This window comes from Nelusetta ayraudi, unplaced genomic scaffold (assembly GCF_046127955.1).
Source record: "Nelusetta ayraudi isolate G7.1 ecotype Tasmania unplaced genomic scaffold, CSIRO-AGI_Nayr_v1 ptg000026l, whole genome shotgun sequence".
Lineage (NCBI taxonomy): Eukaryota > Metazoa > Chordata > Actinopteri > Tetraodontiformes > Monacanthidae > Nelusetta > Nelusetta ayraudi.
Genome location: NW_027466076.1, coordinates 4,637,122 through 4,654,089, shown reverse-complemented (window position 1 = coordinate 4,654,089; position 16,968 = coordinate 4,637,122). Strand labels below are relative to the sequence as shown.

General features: G+C 47.9%; 2 protein-coding genes across 4 annotated transcripts in view; one reads left to right on the top strand and one right to left on the bottom strand.

Annotated features, from left to right (window-relative positions):
* Positions 1-5,716, top strand: part of pum3 (pumilio RNA-binding family member 3) — a 224,074-nt gene extending 218,358 nt beyond the window's left edge. For both annotated transcript variants that reach the window (XM_076029273.1, XM_076029274.1), the window contains exon 19: positions 5,701-5,716. The gene's annotated coding sequence lies outside the window, so the exon portion shown is untranslated. The remainder of the gene's footprint in view (positions 1-5,700) is intronic.
* tln1 (talin 1) overlaps positions 1-16,968 on the bottom strand; it is a 42,935-nt gene that overhangs the window by 10,357 nt on the left and 15,610 nt on the right. For both annotated transcript variants that reach the window (XM_076029262.1, XM_076029263.1), the window contains exons 4-50: positions 16,636-16,733; positions 16,225-16,354; positions 15,978-16,130; positions 15,421-15,563; positions 15,192-15,319; positions 15,039-15,099; positions 14,848-14,952; positions 14,532-14,687; positions 14,250-14,351; positions 13,845-13,921; positions 13,469-13,649; positions 13,180-13,293; positions 12,973-13,081; positions 12,449-12,657; positions 12,261-12,359; positions 11,920-12,087; positions 11,476-11,770; positions 10,778-10,944; positions 10,544-10,672; positions 10,209-10,322; positions 9,802-9,915; positions 9,253-9,387; positions 8,889-9,017; positions 8,690-8,792; positions 8,399-8,607; positions 7,970-8,089; positions 7,341-7,538; positions 6,842-6,981; positions 6,656-6,749; positions 6,481-6,570; positions 5,999-6,121; positions 5,622-5,765; positions 5,254-5,415; positions 4,918-5,058; positions 4,275-4,456; positions 4,047-4,179; positions 3,846-3,947; positions 3,552-3,722; positions 2,756-3,004; positions 2,552-2,671; positions 2,321-2,467; positions 1,898-2,064; positions 1,476-1,659; positions 1,268-1,393; positions 831-947; positions 354-539; positions 158-265 (exon numbers count right to left, since the gene is read on the bottom strand). In XM_076029262.1, the coding sequence (XP_075885377.1) occupies positions 158-265; positions 354-539; positions 831-947; positions 1,268-1,393; positions 1,476-1,659; positions 1,898-2,064; positions 2,321-2,467; positions 2,552-2,671; positions 2,756-3,004; positions 3,552-3,722; positions 3,846-3,947; positions 4,047-4,179; positions 4,275-4,456; positions 4,918-5,058; positions 5,254-5,415; positions 5,622-5,765; positions 5,999-6,121; positions 6,481-6,570; positions 6,656-6,749; positions 6,842-6,981; positions 7,341-7,538; positions 7,970-8,089; positions 8,399-8,607; positions 8,690-8,792; positions 8,889-9,017; positions 9,253-9,387; positions 9,802-9,915; positions 10,209-10,322; positions 10,544-10,672; positions 10,778-10,944; positions 11,476-11,770; positions 11,920-12,087; positions 12,261-12,359; positions 12,449-12,657; positions 12,973-13,081; positions 13,180-13,293; positions 13,469-13,649; positions 13,845-13,921; positions 14,250-14,351; positions 14,532-14,687; positions 14,848-14,952; positions 15,039-15,099; positions 15,192-15,319; positions 15,421-15,563; positions 15,978-16,130; positions 16,225-16,354; positions 16,636-16,733 (6,632 nt within the window). The remainder of the gene's footprint in view (positions 1-157; positions 266-353; positions 540-830; positions 948-1,267; positions 1,394-1,475; positions 1,660-1,897; positions 2,065-2,320; positions 2,468-2,551; positions 2,672-2,755; positions 3,005-3,551; positions 3,723-3,845; positions 3,948-4,046; positions 4,180-4,274; positions 4,457-4,917; positions 5,059-5,253; positions 5,416-5,621; positions 5,766-5,998; positions 6,122-6,480; positions 6,571-6,655; positions 6,750-6,841; positions 6,982-7,340; positions 7,539-7,969; positions 8,090-8,398; positions 8,608-8,689; positions 8,793-8,888; positions 9,018-9,252; positions 9,388-9,801; positions 9,916-10,208; positions 10,323-10,543; positions 10,673-10,777; positions 10,945-11,475; positions 11,771-11,919; positions 12,088-12,260; positions 12,360-12,448; positions 12,658-12,972; positions 13,082-13,179; positions 13,294-13,468; positions 13,650-13,844; positions 13,922-14,249; positions 14,352-14,531; positions 14,688-14,847; positions 14,953-15,038; positions 15,100-15,191; positions 15,320-15,420; positions 15,564-15,977; positions 16,131-16,224; positions 16,355-16,635; positions 16,734-16,968) is intronic.

Sequence of the window (16,968 nt, the reverse complement as noted above, 5' to 3'; positions counted from 1 at the left end):
TGCTGTCACTCAATCAGCAGAGAGACACTTATACAGACACAATAATAATGAAGAGATGCATAGAGAGATTTTTCTCCCCATCCTTTCCCGACATTTCACATGGAATGAGCCTTGCACGTATGTGCGTGTGCAAGGTATATTCCCATCATGGTCTTACCACCAGCACGTGCTCCAGCAGGGTCAGGTATCCGGAGGCGCACTCGTTGCCGAAACGCAGGGCTCTCATCTGGACGTCCTTGTTGACCTCTGGGTGGTAGGCAGCTTGCTGCAAGGACACAGATCAATCAACCAACCATCGAAACTAAGGACGCTAGGTTGAGGGGAAAGAGGGTTGGGGTATCCCCGCCGCGGACCTTGCAGGAGTGCAGCATCTCGGCGATGGCGCGCCGGCTGAGGTTGGCCGTGGCGATGACGTCCTCCTGGCGACAGGAGTTGCCGGCGGCCACCGCCTTGGCCGTGGCCATGGTGATGCCTTTGGTCATGCGGATGAACTCCTCCGGCGTGGTGGTCTTTGGCGGAGGGTCCGAGCTGCAGAACACCTGCCGCGCCAAACGACAACAAAGCACAATGAGTGGAAGTGGAGAAACATTTTCAAAGTTCCTTCTGTTCCGCTTTGCTCATCACAGTGGTTAAAGGTCCAGTGTGAAACATCTTGAAGGAAGCCACCTTTCTTAAATACCGGGCTTCCTTAAAAGAATGGTGCTTCAAGATGGCAGCTAAGTAGGAGCAAGACCAAGCATTGTCAAACTATGGCCCGGGGGCCACATGCAGTCCAACTAATGTTTTTTTTTATTTTTATTATTATTTTTTTTAATAAGAACTTTACTCACAGCCAGCTCCTGCCGAATGTGTTCAATGGTGCTCTCCAAAGCTCTGGTCCCTTTTGTGGCTTCGTCCTCCACCGCCTTCACCGTCTTCAGGAGGGACGTCACGTTGGTGACCATGACCTTCAAAAGAAACGTCAGCTATTGAGGTGACTGGGAAGATGACTCGTTGGCTGATGATTCTGCCGCGGCTGCAATTAAAAGTCTTCTAGTGTCCACTTAAGGCGTTGAGATATTAAGTCTGAGGTGGTGACAGCAGGTGAAGTCATGAGCGTCAGCGCCTCTAGCAAACCAAAACCTGCTTGAACAAACGACCCTCAGACAAACAGACCTTACCTGAGACCCCTTATGCACTTTGAAGATCTTTAACTTAACTCAGGAAGAAGTGTGTGCAAAGACTGACTTATGCAATATGTACAGAAAGGATCTTCCTGCGTGTTCACCTTGGCGGAGCTCTTGAGCTGCAGCATGCTGGGGTCGTCGTAGGGTTTGCCCGCTGCTGCCTTGGTGGTGCTGATGAGGTTGCCCAGAGCTTTGGCCACATCCTTCACGGCATTGATGAGGACCACCTGCAGACAACCAGGACAATCGTTTCAACATTGGTCCAGGTTGTGGGTGGTTTTGGGGTGGTTTCTCGATGGTGGTCCGTACCTGAGTCTCTGGGTCTTCAGAACCCAGACTGGCAGCTCCAAGTTTGACGACGTCGGCGAGTTTAGTGATGGTGGACACGGACGACTGGGCGGCCTGGGCCAGTTTCTCCTGACTGGCTCCGGCGCCAGACACCAGCAGCTTGGTGTCCTCGACCAGAGCCTTGGCTGTCTTCAGGATGCATTCTCTGCAGAGCGGAAAGGATGACTTAACTTGCAGATATATACAAGGAATTAGAAAGAGAAATGAGGGGGAAGGGCTTCGAAAAGCTGAGGTCTCGAGATTTGATGAGAATTAGGGCATAAGCTCTTCACATCATTCAATGGAAACAACTGCAAAAACTGCAATTGTGCTTTGTCCAAATTTTAGAAATATCGCTTTTATTTTGTGAAAAACTGTCATGGAAACACAACTCCGGTAAGTACCTGTGGTCAGCGAAGGTCTCGTCATTCTCTCGGTTCAGAGTACCGGCAGTGGCGAACATGATGGTGGTGTCCAGGTCTGCGATAATTCCAGACACAGCACTGGCGGCTGTGATGCAGGCCTGGGTGCCACGGTTTCCCGCCTGCAGGGCCGCCAAGACGTGGGAGACCTGGCGCACACAGTAAATCAATCAGCTGGAGGTCAAGCGGTCCAAGTCAATGTTACACCCACCACTTGAAATCTTGTTTATTTCCCTTTGGAATGACGGCAAATTGGCAACAGATGTATTTGTGGGATGAACAGCAACATTTTTCATTTTTGATCCATCTTGCCTCTTTTCATTTCAACACAACAATCTGTTTTTAATCGCGTTAAACGGAACACAGAAGAAGGTTGAGCACGGAGACAAACAACGAGTGTCTGACCTTCTCTGAGACTTTGCGGGCGCTCTCGATCAGTTCTTTCTTTGTGAAGGAGTCGTTGGGGCTGCACTGCAAGGCTCCGGCTTTGGTCACCAGCCCCGTGCAACTGAAACCCAGGTCACCCACCTGCTTTTTAATGTGAGAGCCAATCTGGGGACCAAACAGAGACAAAATGCGTTAGAAGGACTCCAGAAACTGGTGGAGAGCTGGTGAGGCGTCGCTGACTGGACCCACTTCGTCGTTCTCGGCAGTCATGGCTGCATATTTGGCCTCGTTGGCCAAGTTGCCAAACTCATTAGTCAGTTCGTTGGCCAGTCCTCCGAGGTCGTCAGGGTTGGTGTTAGACTTGGTCACCTGAGGAAAGACGAGAAAATACAAGAGTTGACAAAAGTACACAGGTTATGAGAATAACAGTGCTGTGACACTGTAACGCCTTACCATCTCCTGCACATTGACGGCGATGGCTTTGGCCGTCTTCACCATGGTCGTCTGGTAATCCACGAACGATCCTTCGGGTTCATGTGTGGGCGCGTCTTCCATTTTGTTGATGGCGTCGTTGATGGAGTCCACCATGCCTCCCACTGCACCGGCGGCGCTGGCTGCTTCCGACAGGGTGGCTCCCAGGTCGTCCACCGCCTCCTTCATCATCTGCACCGACTCCTCCAGGGCCTCCTGCATGTGGGCCGCCTGCACATAGGACGGACAACGCATTTGACGAGTGCCGAACGACTAAAAAAACAGGGGTGGGAAAACAATCTAAAAATATATATGAGTTAAACATTAAACAGCGAAAGGTAAGGTTTTAAAGTAAAACAAAGGGTATCAGGATATTGTGTTTCTCAGAAGCTGGGCAGTTTAGTTGGTCTGAACTTATTGAAATTTTAAGGTTGTCTTTTTGAATGAATAAATAAATAAATAAATGCAACTATTATATTATTATTGTTATTATTGTTATTATTATTATTATTATTATTATTATTATTATTATTATTGTTGTTATTATTATTATTATTATAATTATTAAAATACAGAAAAACAATGTTCAACAAATTTTTATCCATTAGAAAACAGTGTAACTTGAAGATGTGTTAATTGTGAATTTAAAGATGCTGAAAATACTTTTTATATTCTGGAATTATTTATATGCAGTTGCGCACATCATTTTAGAGGCTGTCTAACTTAATCGCCACTCTGACATTTTCACAATGGAAAGGAGGTGCAGCGTCATCATTACCTTGGGATTTCCTCCAGCCTCCTTGGCCGTATAAAGCATCTGCAGCGCCGACTCAGTCAGCGTCTTGGTCTGGTCTAAGACGGCCATCTGTTGTTGGCTGCTGAGAATCTTGGAGGCTGCGCCGATGGCTGCCATGATCAGAGGCTCGAAGTAGCTCGCCATCTGAGCCACCTGGGAAACAAGCGGCGCCGGGGAAGCTTTTTTAACAACTATGCCGAAATTACGGAGTAGATCTGCCGTCTCTACAGGGTTCCACCGCTGACTGCGTGGACATGCGCACGTCTCGCACTCTACCTTGTGTCCCAGTTGGGAGGCCTCGGAGCGGGCGGCAACAGCGACGGGATCAATCAGGTTGCTGATCTCGTGAACGGAGGCGGCCATCTGCTCGTGGAGAGTCTGCAACACGTACGGGTCAAGTTAGCGACATCGAGCACAATGTCCATCATTTCAACGAGCCGGCGTGACTCTCAGTCTCGCCACATTTGTGCACGTTACCTCCATGGAAATGTCCTCCCGGGGTGTGAGCTGCTGGCTGATGGCAGCCAGGGACGCCTGATCAACTTCTCGAATGCAGGTGTTGAGCACCTCAATGGCGTCGTCGCATTCCCTCTGGCCAGGAGCCTTTTCTCTGCACGCAAGGCGAAGAGAATCATTTCAGAGCAGTTCAAGGCCGAGTGGAGTGCAGCAACACCGCAGGACAAGACTTTTCTTGCACAGTGATACCTCATGTTGGTGATGAGTTTCTTGATGGAGTCTGACACTGTCCTGGAGTGTCCAGCCAGCACCGACCACTTGGGGGGATCTTTAGGGTTGACGGCCAACGAGCGAGCGGTCTGTATGAGGCCGGTTGAGCTCTCCAGCATTGTTCTTGCAGCGGCAACAATGGGCTCCATGGCTGCATGGCCCTGTTGACGGTGAGCAGAAGTTAATGTCAGGTGTTTTTTTGTTTTTTTTAAGACAGTATTGGTTAAAAAACTATATATATATATATATATACTGCACAACTATTTCAAGCACATCTAGGATATTTGAACATAAGATAACATGTTTAAATGATTTCAGAACTTGTTATAGAATAGAATAGAATAGAATACGATACAATAGAATAGAAGCCTTTAATAATCCAATATTGCAATATAGTGCAAACAGAAGAATCATATTCATTAAAAAGTAATACAGTAATATAAAAGTAAGAAAGTAAATATAGAGTAAGAAAGGAACAACAAGATCAACTTCAATTTATGAACAGTTGGATTATTTACAGTTATCTACATATAAATAACATATAAATAAGTGTTATTGCACCTTTATTAAATGTAAAGTGGTTAAGAAGAGGAGCTTGTTGACTGCAAGGTATAAAACAAACCTCAGGACTGATCTGAGCTGGAATACTGGCAAACTCTGGGTTGGAGGCAAAAGCAGTGAGGTTGTCCACAGCTTCGATGAGAGGACCAGTGGCAGCTCTGCACTTCTCTCTGTTCTCTTGGTTGAACGCTCCATCCAAAGCCTGCAGAGGAAACACCTCAATCATTAATTCATACTAAATATTTGAATAGGGCAACGCTTGCCATTTCAAAGTCAAAAAGTTAGCACATAATAAATGTTAATCCAGGCCAAATGTCAGCACACCTGTCGTTGGTCAATCTGACACCACCTGGATTTTGTGTTTCATGGCCGGGTTGATAACTGCGGACAAGCGTACCTTGATAGATTTGACCAGGTTGGCGGTGGTGTTGGCCACTTCTTTGGCTGACTGGACAAACTGCCTCTTGGCCACAGGGTTGGGAGTCTTGGAGGAGGCCAGTCGGCAGGCGTTGCACAACGCAGACGTGTGCTTGGCCACGATGGTGGCGGCAGAAAGCACCTGAATGCAGAGGGAACACGGCGAGATGACTCCTGGAGGATTTCTAGCATGTCAAGTCACACTAAATACTTTGGTAAAGACTCTCGGAACAACGCAAGAAACGTGCAACAAAAAAAAATCACATGTACAGAAAACACAATTTATGACTTGGAGAGGGGACCGCTTGTGGTTTTGAGAAAACGCTGACAGTGGGGGTCTTTGTGTACCTGAGATTGTGTGCAGGATGGATCCACCAGGTTCTGGCAGGCCATCTGAATAGACTGGTTGGCCCTGGCAAACTGAGAGGGATCCACCAGACCCTTCTGACCAGCTGAACTGTTGGGGTCCGAAACCCCGACCAAGTATGCAGCCTGAAGACAAAAGAATAATAACAAGTGAGTGACAAAACTGTTGTTATCATCATTTTTTTGTAATTACTAAGATGTGATTACTGAAATCAATGACAGTCAAGTCCCCATGTTATCCTACACGATCTTGTATTCTCCCTTTTTTTTTTTTTTTTTTAATTAATCCATAATGATGTAAGATGTGGGATGTTTCATATTAGTCGTGGACACTGTTCCCTGCAGTGTTGGTTTTTTACCTGCGCAGCTGCTTCTGTCAGCCCACACAGGGCCTTGGACCCAGCACTGACTGAATCACCAAACTCCGGCAGGTTGGAGTTTTTGGCATTGTGAGAAATGCCGGCCATGGACTCCCCCAGGACCTGAAGAATGGCACGCAGAATATTTGTTCATCATCAATTCCCCCCCGAGTCACTTCATTTTCAACACAAATATCAGCAAGAACGTATGAGGTTACAAAATCTATACACTAGCAGCCAAAAGTTTGTACACACCCTATGAATTGAATGTCTTTTCTTTCATTCTCATGACTATTGACATTGCAGTTTCTCACTGAGCCTGAATTTACCCAAATGCAATTAATTGACGAGAAGGTGAGCTGCTGTAGCCTTATATAATATATAATAGACTGCAGGTAGTAGATGAGTACAGTAGGAGGCAATGAATGACAGAATGAGCTGAGAAGAAGAAAAATTAAACCTGACGTGTGACCAGTGAGTACCTTTGAGTTCTCCATGACGCTGTCGATACAGTCGAAGTAGGACAGCTCATTGAAGGCCTCGGTTGGGTTCTCCAACATCCCCCTCACAGACTGCACAGAGACACAGCAACGCACTCACACATCTGACCTCTCACACAGCAAAGCACAGCCACGTCGTTGGCGCCTCTCGTCTCACCTCCAGCTCTCTGAGGGCATTGTCACACTCCTTCTGACCCGGAGCCTGCTGGGTGCACATGGTGATGAGCTGGTTGATGCTGTCAGTCACAGCCCTGTGGACGCAGAGGAGCAGTAGAGGAGCCGGGTGAGAAGGGACAGAAGGACAGCAGGCGCCAAAGAAACAGCCGTTTGTCTGAGGACTGACCGAGCGGCAGTGGCCAGCTGGTTCTTGAGGTTGGGGGAGCTCGGGTCTGTGGACAAGGCTTTGGCTGCTAACAGCAGCTTGCTGGAGGACATGGAGATGGTCTTCAGGTTGGACACCACCTGTGTCTGGTCTTCCTTAGACTGGAAGTAGACATCAAGAGAGACATTTGAGAGAAGATCGCACATTTAGAGGCCTTTGACTGTGAAAAAGTGAGTGCGATCTGTTCATTTTGACAATTCTTTAACGAGTTCTGTATTTATGCCACATTATGACTCACTGTTGATTTTAAGCGTTTTCCGGCCAGCCAACAGTATTCTGTTGACTCTCCCTACCTACCTATCAGAGTGTTGACAGTGCAACTCAATTGAGAGTCGAAGGTGATAACTGCCGGCTGCATACCTTGATAAATCCGACCACAGTAAATCCTGCCAGCGAGCAGGGGGTCAAACCTGACCACAACCGGCGTCGACCTTGAAGTGGTCGTCCTGGTCGTACTGACCTGAGATGTGCCAGCCATGTCGACGCCGGCTTCCAGGAAGTTGCTGAAGTCCTGCCCAAATTTGCTTGTGGATCTGGCCAGGTCCTGGGTGGTTCCCCTTGACGCCTGGACCACCTCATTGGCTGACTGGTTTAGACCGGCTGCCACCTCATTCAGCTGAGCCTGAACCTCCTGGAAGCTCCTGCCACTGGATGGGAACTGCAGCAGGGGAAGAACAAAAAGTTAAGAAAAAAATATATATAAGTATTATATGTATGTATGTACATATATATGTATGTACATATATATATATATATATAGGAAATTAAGATTTGAATATATTGAAGAAAACTCCAAAACTATTGAATGAAACTTGGCTGATGATCATTGCCGCCTTGTCCCTGCCGAAGGGATGCTGCAGCGTGAGCCAGTCAGCTCGCAATTTAGTTGCAACTATTCTTAATTTCTTTACACACCGTGCAATAGGCGAAGCGACGCGAATAAGCGATGTGAAATTGCGAATTTTTTGCCGGCAAATTTCTTTCTATACACGCCAAGCATGACACGAATATGCGTGTAAAATTTGTGAGTTTGAGGCTCTTTTTTCGCGCGGTTTAATTCATTGTTCAGAGGATGTTTGATTTACTCACAGAGTCAGCCAGGAGGGTCTTGCTGGCTTCGCCCACGGTGCGGATGGCGTTGTCCACATCCCTCTGGCCAGGAAGGCAGTTCACACATCTGTTAAGGGCCTGGGAAACTGCCTTGGCAACCTACACACACACACACACACACACACACACACACACACACACACACACACACACACACACACACACACACACACACACACACACACACACACACACAGAGACACACCCACGATTTACAGCATTGAATGCATTTCACAACCACCAGCGTTGAGCAGCATTTACTGTATTTTGCATTAGTGTACTTTTCCATGGTGACAATGATTCAGGCGTCACTTTATACGACCCGTTTGGGTTGATATTGTGGAAAAACCAACACAAATGTACGCATTACTTCCGCTATCAGATATTTATTTCCAGACTGAGCCTGACCTGGGCCAGCCTCTGCTGGCTCTCGGCATCGCCTGGTTTGGCCATGGCCCTCTTGGTCTCCTCGATCAGGTTGGCTGACTTGTCCATGACGTCTCCCGCGCAGTCCAGCATGGCGTTGCGGGCTGGTGTGTCTTCGGTGGTGGCGGCCACTCCTCTGGCAGCTGAGGCCAGAGACTTGAGAGCCTGGGCCACGTCTCTGGCTGCCATACCTGCACGGTACGGAGATAGGAGAGTGAGACAGCTGACCCAACGATACAGAAAAAAAAAAAACGGTCTTAGTTTCCAGCTCACCTGTGTAGTTCTCATTGCCCTGGGTGGCCTCACTCAGCAGCTGAGCGATGGCTGAGCTCACAGCCTTGGTGCTGTTACCGAGGTCTTGGGTGCATTTCTCCAGCTAAGTCAAACACAAACAGAAGTTTCCTCAATATTTCTTACAGGAGAAGCTCGTTCTGCTGGGCTTACTGCTGGACGAGGTCTGTCCGTGTCGTACCGTTTCTCCAGGGAGCGGTTTGAGCTTCCCAGCATCTGCTGAGGCCTTGGCCTCCTGCATGTCCTTCTCCAGACCTCTCACCATTGACAAAGCATTGTCGATCTCCAAAGGACCACATGCTTCCTGAGCCTGCGAGAAAAAAATTGTAAAGTGCATCACATCGTGCGTCTTTTAATGATATGGTCCAAAAGACGAACGCTCACGTACACTACAAGCCATGAAAATGAAAGAAAAACCATTCAATCAGAGGTATGTGTTCAAAATTTTCACTGCTAGTGCATACTTTTTTATCGTCAGGGGTGATGTTTTTGATATAACAGTGATTTTGATTTAATTCTGGAATTTGGAGTGACTGTGGACGTACCTTCTGCGATGCAGTGCGGAGCTCAGCCAACGCACTGGCCAGGTTCTTTGCACACTGGCTGAGCTGCATGGCCGAGGCCTGGTCGCTGATGGTGGGAACTGTGGCTTTAGACGCCGTCACCATCTTAGCACCGGGCTGAAATGTGAGAAAGAGTCAAACCATCAGCAGTGACTTTGGCTTTTAACAAGATAACTCAATATATTCAATTTCAGGGCCATCCACTGGAGCGCGAAACATCAAAGGAAGGCACAACTGTTGCTCATTATGCTTATTTTCTAAGTGGGTAACAACTTAAAATCTTGTTTTCGGCCTCATATACGCTACCAGTCAAAAGTTTGGACGCACCTTCTCATGCAATTTGTTATTTTATCTTTGCAACTTTCTACACTGCAGATAGATGATAGACAGATGAAAGAAAAGACATTAAATTCATAGGTTGTGTCCAAACTTTTGACTGCAAGTGTATTTTTTTTTTAACCTTTTACAAATGATACCCATATACAAATTCGAACCAAACTGCCTGTAATGAAAAAAAGCTGTGAAATGTACCTGCAGGAAGTTCTGGCTGGCGCTGATGAGGGCGAGCTGAGCACTGGGGCTGTCAGGCTGCGACTGGCTGCCTCGAACTCCCTGAACCAGCTGAGGGATCTGCTCTGCCACAGCCTGAGGGCAAGAACACACTGTGAGCAACCACAACACACTCATGGGCTCTATTGAACCCGGAACAGGAAAAAAGAAAATCATTTCAGGATGTACAATGCGATTGAATTTGCACTTAAATGCAGTTTAAGATCCCTCGCTTCCCACACTGGTACACTGTCTGAAATCAATTCTCAACATCACATCACATCCATGTTACCTCATTGTTTTTTTTAGCCATACAGTTCATGCAAACATTTATCAAGTTTCAAAACATCACACATGAAAGAGGCAAATCGACAGCAGCCTGCGTTTACCTTGCAGCTCTGGACCAGCTGCTGGTGAGCCGCCTGGTTCTTGTTGGAAGAGGCAGCGTGCTGAGCTGCAGCTATGGTCTGAGTGGCTGCGGCCGCTGCCTGTTTAGCTGCATTCTGCAAACAAACACATACATCAGTTTAGACTTTAGCAAGAACATATTTTCCTGCCAACTTGCAAATAGTGAAAATGAAAGAAAACCCATTAAATCAGAAGTACGTGACTGGTAGTGTAGACTTTCAGTATTAAACAGAGGTGCGCCGTGAAGGATCAAGGGACAAATTTGAAAACACATCAGGCGAAACCTGTGATCTAGGTCTGTCTGTCTGCTATTCACCTCCAGCTTGTTGACCAGCCGCTTCTTGATGGCGTTCTGTGCAGCTGCATTGGTGGCCATGCGGAGACCCTCGGCAGCTTCCCGCAACTTCTGCTGCTGCTCCTCACTGTCAGGGTTGGCTGCTGCGCCCTGAGGAGACAGAGTGAGTTTGTCAGACAGAGTGCGTCAGAAATACCACATCGGATGAGATAAAAAAAAATAAAGATGCCTATTGACACAAAAGAAAGTGCCGACCTTGGCTGCCTCCACCATCTTAGCAGTGGCGTCAGCCAGCAGTTTGGCAGCTGACAGCAGCTTGCGCGAGTTCTCCAAGTCGGACTCTCCCTCTGCATCCATCTTGATGGCGTTCACCAGATCGGACGTGGCCTGGGCCAGAATACGCGCCTGACGCACCATCTCACCTGGTGTCCCAAACGAGAGGGACGAGGAGAATACCAGTTAGTTTCAGTTTCAATCAGCTTCATTTGATACAGGGGTAAAAGGAATTAATAATGGTCGGGTGGACCGTACAATAAAAATCAGCAATTGGGGAAGAATCATAAATGTGTATAATAATATTATAAATCATCTATGATATGTATGTTGTCCTCAGAGAGAGTCTGCAATACAATACTGAGTATTTAGAACCCATTTATTACAATTAATGCGTCCATTCTTTTTTCAGAGGACCAATCATAATTGTGGTTTTTACATTGATTGCATCGAAAGCATAAATTCAGACGCGGCTCTCCCTCTGCTAAAGTTTTAAAACCCATTGTGGCCCCACCAGTCAAAAAGTTTGCCCGGCCCTGACGAGGCTCAATGTCCACAACACTCTGGATTCCAGACTTAAGAGGGGAAAAACAAACTGTCGGCGTCTAAATACCTGGTCTGAGATTTGTTTTTTTTGGGCCCAGTGATTTTGGGCCCAGAGTCGGGCTCCCTCTACCTACCAGCGTCTCCCATGGAGCTGAAGATGTTCTCCGTCACGTCCAGGATGCGGTCGGTGGCCTCGCCGTGGCGTCCGATTGGATGGGCTCCGCTGGCGTACTGCTTGATGTGCTGGAGGAGCTCGTTCAGGGCGTGCGTGACGCCCGTGGCGGCCACGCCCACCTGCTTGAGGAGGCCCTCGTCGTTGGTGGCCCCCTGGGACGCCTGCACGCAGCCCTCCACTGACTTGGCCACCAGCTTGCCCGCCTCGATCAGCTGCTCCTGGCACACTGGGGAGCTGATGGTCGGCGCCACCACCTTGAGGGCGTGACATGAGGGCGCATTTACACTTTACACTTGTTTTTTTTTTTTCCCCAACAATTCAGCGTTCAAAATGATAAAGTCAAGTGTTCACTGGTCCATACAACATTATCCCTCCTACTCCTATGAGTCCCACCACTACTCACCCTGGTGCAGGCCACCAGCTGGGAGGTGGACAAAGCGCACTGAGTGGCGGCGGCGATGACTCGGTTCTGTTGGGCCGAGTCCTCCGTCTTCTGGGCCACGTTTTTGGCCTTGAGCACCAGCGCCGCGGCAGCGTTGGCCACGGCTTTGGCGAGCTGCATCAGCATGTCCTGTTGACGGCGACCACAAACACTTTGAGAACGTTGCAAGAACGATGAAGAGGATGTCGTGCCATTGTGCAGTGAGCGAACTGCTTGGGAATGTGTGATGCTGCTCCAGAGTAGTGCTATGATGAAGCCAGGCGAGCTGATTGGCACCGCGACGGAGAGAGCACGACACACACCTGGAACTGAGGATCAGTGTCCGTTTCTCCGATGTGGGACAGCAGCTCTCCGCTGGCCTGGCCCACGTTTCCTGCAGCCTGCAGCAGGTTTTGACGAGGCTGAAACGACAAAAGAAAATGTAAAACGAGTCGGAAGACAAACAGCTCAGAAACGACATCGAGCGTCCGGGCTCAGCTCGCTGGCGCACCTCCGTGTTTGCGGGCTGGGCGGTCTTGAGCATGTCCGACACGGCGAAGGCCAGGTTCTTGGCGGCGCCCAGGAGATGTTGTCCGTTCCCGCCTTCGTCGTCCATGAGGGCGGCCAGCAGTTTGACGCCCTTGGACATCTCGGTCAGGTTGGAGGATATTGTCGTAACGGCGCAGCCCACGGCTGTGTAATCCGTCTCGGCTGGGTCACCTGTGGACGACAAGAAGGTGCCACGTGTGTCTGTATCATTTCAATGTCAATAGCTTTGACTGGAAAAAAATAAATAAAAAAATTGAGCTGTATTCTTATATATAAATCAGATAAGGGTTGGAAAACCAAATTACTTTTATTGTTCTTGCGAGTATACAGTCCTATTCATTGTATTTATGTGCAGTATGTTAAGCTTTGACCCATACAAAAATCATCAACTTTTAAGGGGACACTAACATATTTGAGAAGTTTTTTGTCGGTTTTGTCATAGATTCCAGTGTGAGAATGAAAGCCGTTGCGTGGCACAGTTTCTACCTGCAGTCAGGTTGACCATGGACGCTGTGCCTGCCGTGATGGCATCCACCTGGGAGTGGATTTCGTGTTTGGATTCATCCATTTTGTTCTTGCGCCAAGCTTGGGAGGCCTTGAATGAAGCGTAAAAAAAACGATGACGATTCAGATTTGTTTCACACTTCTACAATGTGATGTTGTGATGCTTGGAATCGGGTATCAGAAACTTACTGCGTCGGTTCCCAGCGGGGGCAGAGCGTCAAGGTCATCCAGGGAAGCCTGCGCCGCCTGGACAGCCTGCATGCTGGAGTTGATGGTTCCAGTCAGAGCTTGCTGTGCTGAAGTCTGAAGACACGGAATGATTTATACAATACATCCTTTTTAGATTGAAAAAAAATATTGTTAACACAATTTTAAGACAAAAAAAAAAATGAATTGAAAATGAATTGATTTCTGTCTAGCAATTTATTTTCATTGCCTAGAAACGTGTTGGAGGTGAGGCGAGATATAACTGACTTACCAGCGGAGGCATGTGTCCTCGGTGCATCTGTCCACTGGTGATGTGCTGCTTGGCCTGGGGCATGGAGCCCATCTGGAAGCTCTCTGGACCTCCAGCACCTGAACGCATGATGGCAGGCAGAGCCACTGAGCCTGTTTCCACCTTCCCCATGCGATTAAACTGCTGCTGCATGAGCGTGGACCTGAAACGGATGATTTGGTTTCACTGTCATGACAAAAAGAACCCTTACTGCTGCTGGGTTACATAGCAGGAACAGCGCAAGTCTTAGCCCGATCAACTGTGCTTTGTCATCAAGTTTGTGTTTAATTGGGTATCAAAACATAGATTGCGTAATGATTAAAAGCACATCATTCAGCATGGCAACACACGCACGCACCTTTTGGGGGACACTGAGTCCTCAAGCATGGTCGACTCTTCGTCTCCTTCCAGGCCAAAGTGGTCTTTGCTCTTTTTCTTTGGGGGAGACGGTAAAATTGTTTTAGGGTGCATTTAGGTTGAACGCTTGCGTCTTCAAATTAACCAAAGAATAAGAAGATGGACGAGATATGCAGGTTTGGGTGCGCAGGCCACCATAGTTCACTGGCAAGCTCGGGAGAGGGAGTGTAAGTGTAAGACCGCTGCAATCTCAAATGTAACCACATGATGTTGCTGTTTCTTCTCAAAATCTCCAAATATTACACAGCGGACCTTCAGTGGTGAACCTGATTTTTGTTCTGCATCTTTAAGATGTTAAAAAATACAGAACAAAATCAGCCAATCAGCAGCCACCGCTGACAATTACCTTCTTAAGGATGATGTCGATGTAACCAGCAATGAGCTGGGCTATCTGCTCTCCCTCTGTGGTCTGCACCGAGTAGTAGCCGTCCTGGTAGTCTCCAAAGTCCTGAAAGCAAAGCAAAGCCTCAGATTAAAAAAATCAAATCCTCGTGGGCGAATACAGTGACTGAAATCATATGGAAGCAGTTGTGCAGTGCTGCTCTAAAAGAAACAATGGTGACGCTCTGGTAAAGGGGCAGTTGATCAATGACGCATTCAAAACATTTCAGTATTTCTGCAAACTCACCAGGGTGAAGCTCTTGGGTGAAGCCGCCCACCGTTTGATGTTGGTCAGGTTCCATTCCTGGATGACCTCCTTGGTCTTCTCGTCCACTCTCATCACACACTCCTTGGTGATGCCGAGCAGACGGGGCGCCAGCTTGTTCTTGCCCTTCATTTTCTCCTGTGGGGGGGGTTGAAGAAGTTTTTTTTTTGTGAAATAAAACCAGAAAAGTGGTTATGCATCATACTGATCTCAGCACTGGATAGCATTAGCACTTGCAAATGTACACTTTATCCAACTGCAGCGACCCATTATCAAAGAGAGATGCTAATTTTCTCACCTTGACCAGAAAGAATGACACACCATAGGTCTTGAGAGACCTGGCCAGCTTCACGTAGCTGACTTTAGCCTCGATCTCTGTCATGTTCTGACAGTTTTTGTGTGCCTGCAGGAGCAAACGTGAAGAAAACAACATTTATTTTATAAATGAGAAAAGTGTCAGCACTTCACTCCTCGCTCACTCCTCCATACCTGGAAGATCCTTTTCTCTCCTTTGTTTTTGATGTACTCTTTGGGGAGGAACTCCTTCAAACTGTAGGGTGAAAAAGTTTACAAGCCTAATTGAAGAGCGCCGTAACAACAAATGACAGTGGACGTGACCGGCGGAAAAGCACAGACGCTTACTCTAGGAAGCCAGGCTTGTGTTTAGCCTCGTTGTGGTCGCCGAACTGGATCTGACACTGGTAGCCAGCAAACTCGCAGGCTTTGTCAAAGGAGACTGGATGGGATCCATTCAGAATGTCGTCCCTGGCCTGGTAGGAAAAAAAAAAGGTTGAAAAACACTGGCCCAGGCTACGTGCAGCACAACAGCAAAACTATCATAACAACACAACACAGCCAGTGATTTGCCAACCTGTACGTAGAGCAGATTCAGCTGAACGGGGTCCCTGGAGTCCACGTTCTGGTCTGAGTAGAAGAACTTCCTCCTCAGCAGCAACATCTCCGTCTCCTCGACGCCCTGCTCTCTCAATGTCCTGCCGTGGTCCAACCAGTTCACTGAGGGGGAAACAAGAGTTGACGATGACCTGTGAGGCTGAAGACTTACAAAATAGTGACAGGTAGCAGCTGCGTTTCCATGACAGTTTTTCACGAAATAAAAGCGATATTTCTAAAATTTCAAGTTCAATTGCAATTTGCATTGAATGGTGTGAAGTTGTGATAAAAGTACCCTGAATTAGTCCACATTCGCAGATCGGAGTTTAGTTCTTTTTTTAGTTTTTTCACTAAAAACAACGGTGTCGTGAGTCATTAAGATCTCTAGCATGACGTCGAACATCACCACCGCCCAAACAAAATGTGACTCATTTAGCAGATCACCCTGATGGAAACCATGTTTCCAGGCCACCGTCGGTCAGCGGTGAACTATGCGATTACAGTAAAGTCAGTCTGAGGGCAGGCGGGCAGCCGTACACTCGTCATCTGTGTGGAGCTTCTGCTTCAGCTTCTCCATCTTCTTGTCGTCCCTCAGCAGAGTCTTGTCTCTCTTCAGGGTGCCCATGGTCTCCTCCTTCTTCTCCTCGAGGATATCTCGCACCAGCGAGTACTCGTCGTAGTTTGTGATGCCTGAAACGAGCAGAAGACGGAAGACGGTCTCGAAACGCGGAGAACGCAGTCACTCGTGGAGGTGCGGGAGGACAGAGGGGCGGACTCAGCTGACCTATTCGCGCACAGATCGTCATGAGCATGTCGCTGACAATCTTGGAGTCGTCGACCATGACGGTCTTCACTGTGGCGTCCAGCATGCGGATCTTCAGAGGCCTCTGCTTCTTCCTGTATTCCAGGGTGTCCTGATCGGAGAGGAGACGCCACACCAGCGCACGTGTTAGTGACCATCAGGCTGTTTAATATTCCACCGTTGATGTTCCTTCCCCATGGAATTTGCACAACTAAACATTTACACACGGACACCACATTAACGTGGTCAACTTATTTCAGGGGGTCTTTGTAATTTGTTCACTGTTGCAACAGTTTTAGTCAGAGCTGTAATCACACGGTTGTTTAGTTACGCAGGGAAATCACACAGCTACACGAATGCACACTCCAACCTCTGTGTGCACGAGGGACTCACCCCGTTCCTCAACATGTAGTAGTCAAGGGCCTTCCCGGCCTCCAGCCAGATGCCTTTCTTGGGGTCCTCATCTGACAGAAACAGCCCATAGTCGCTGGCTGCAACGAGGAAAGTGCAAAGCAAGGTGGCATCAGTCACAATCATCAGACTTTTAGCTTCTGTGGCGTTGTTCGGAGACGGAAAACTGCTGTCTATTTGTAGGTCAGTGGGTCACAGGTGGAATCACGTGTTGTGTGTGTAGTGAACATCTGCAGCATCTGTGCCATTGTTGAAAAACCAACATATTGTTGATCAACTGTGTTTTGTGGATCTCAGTCAAAGGTTCGGACACAG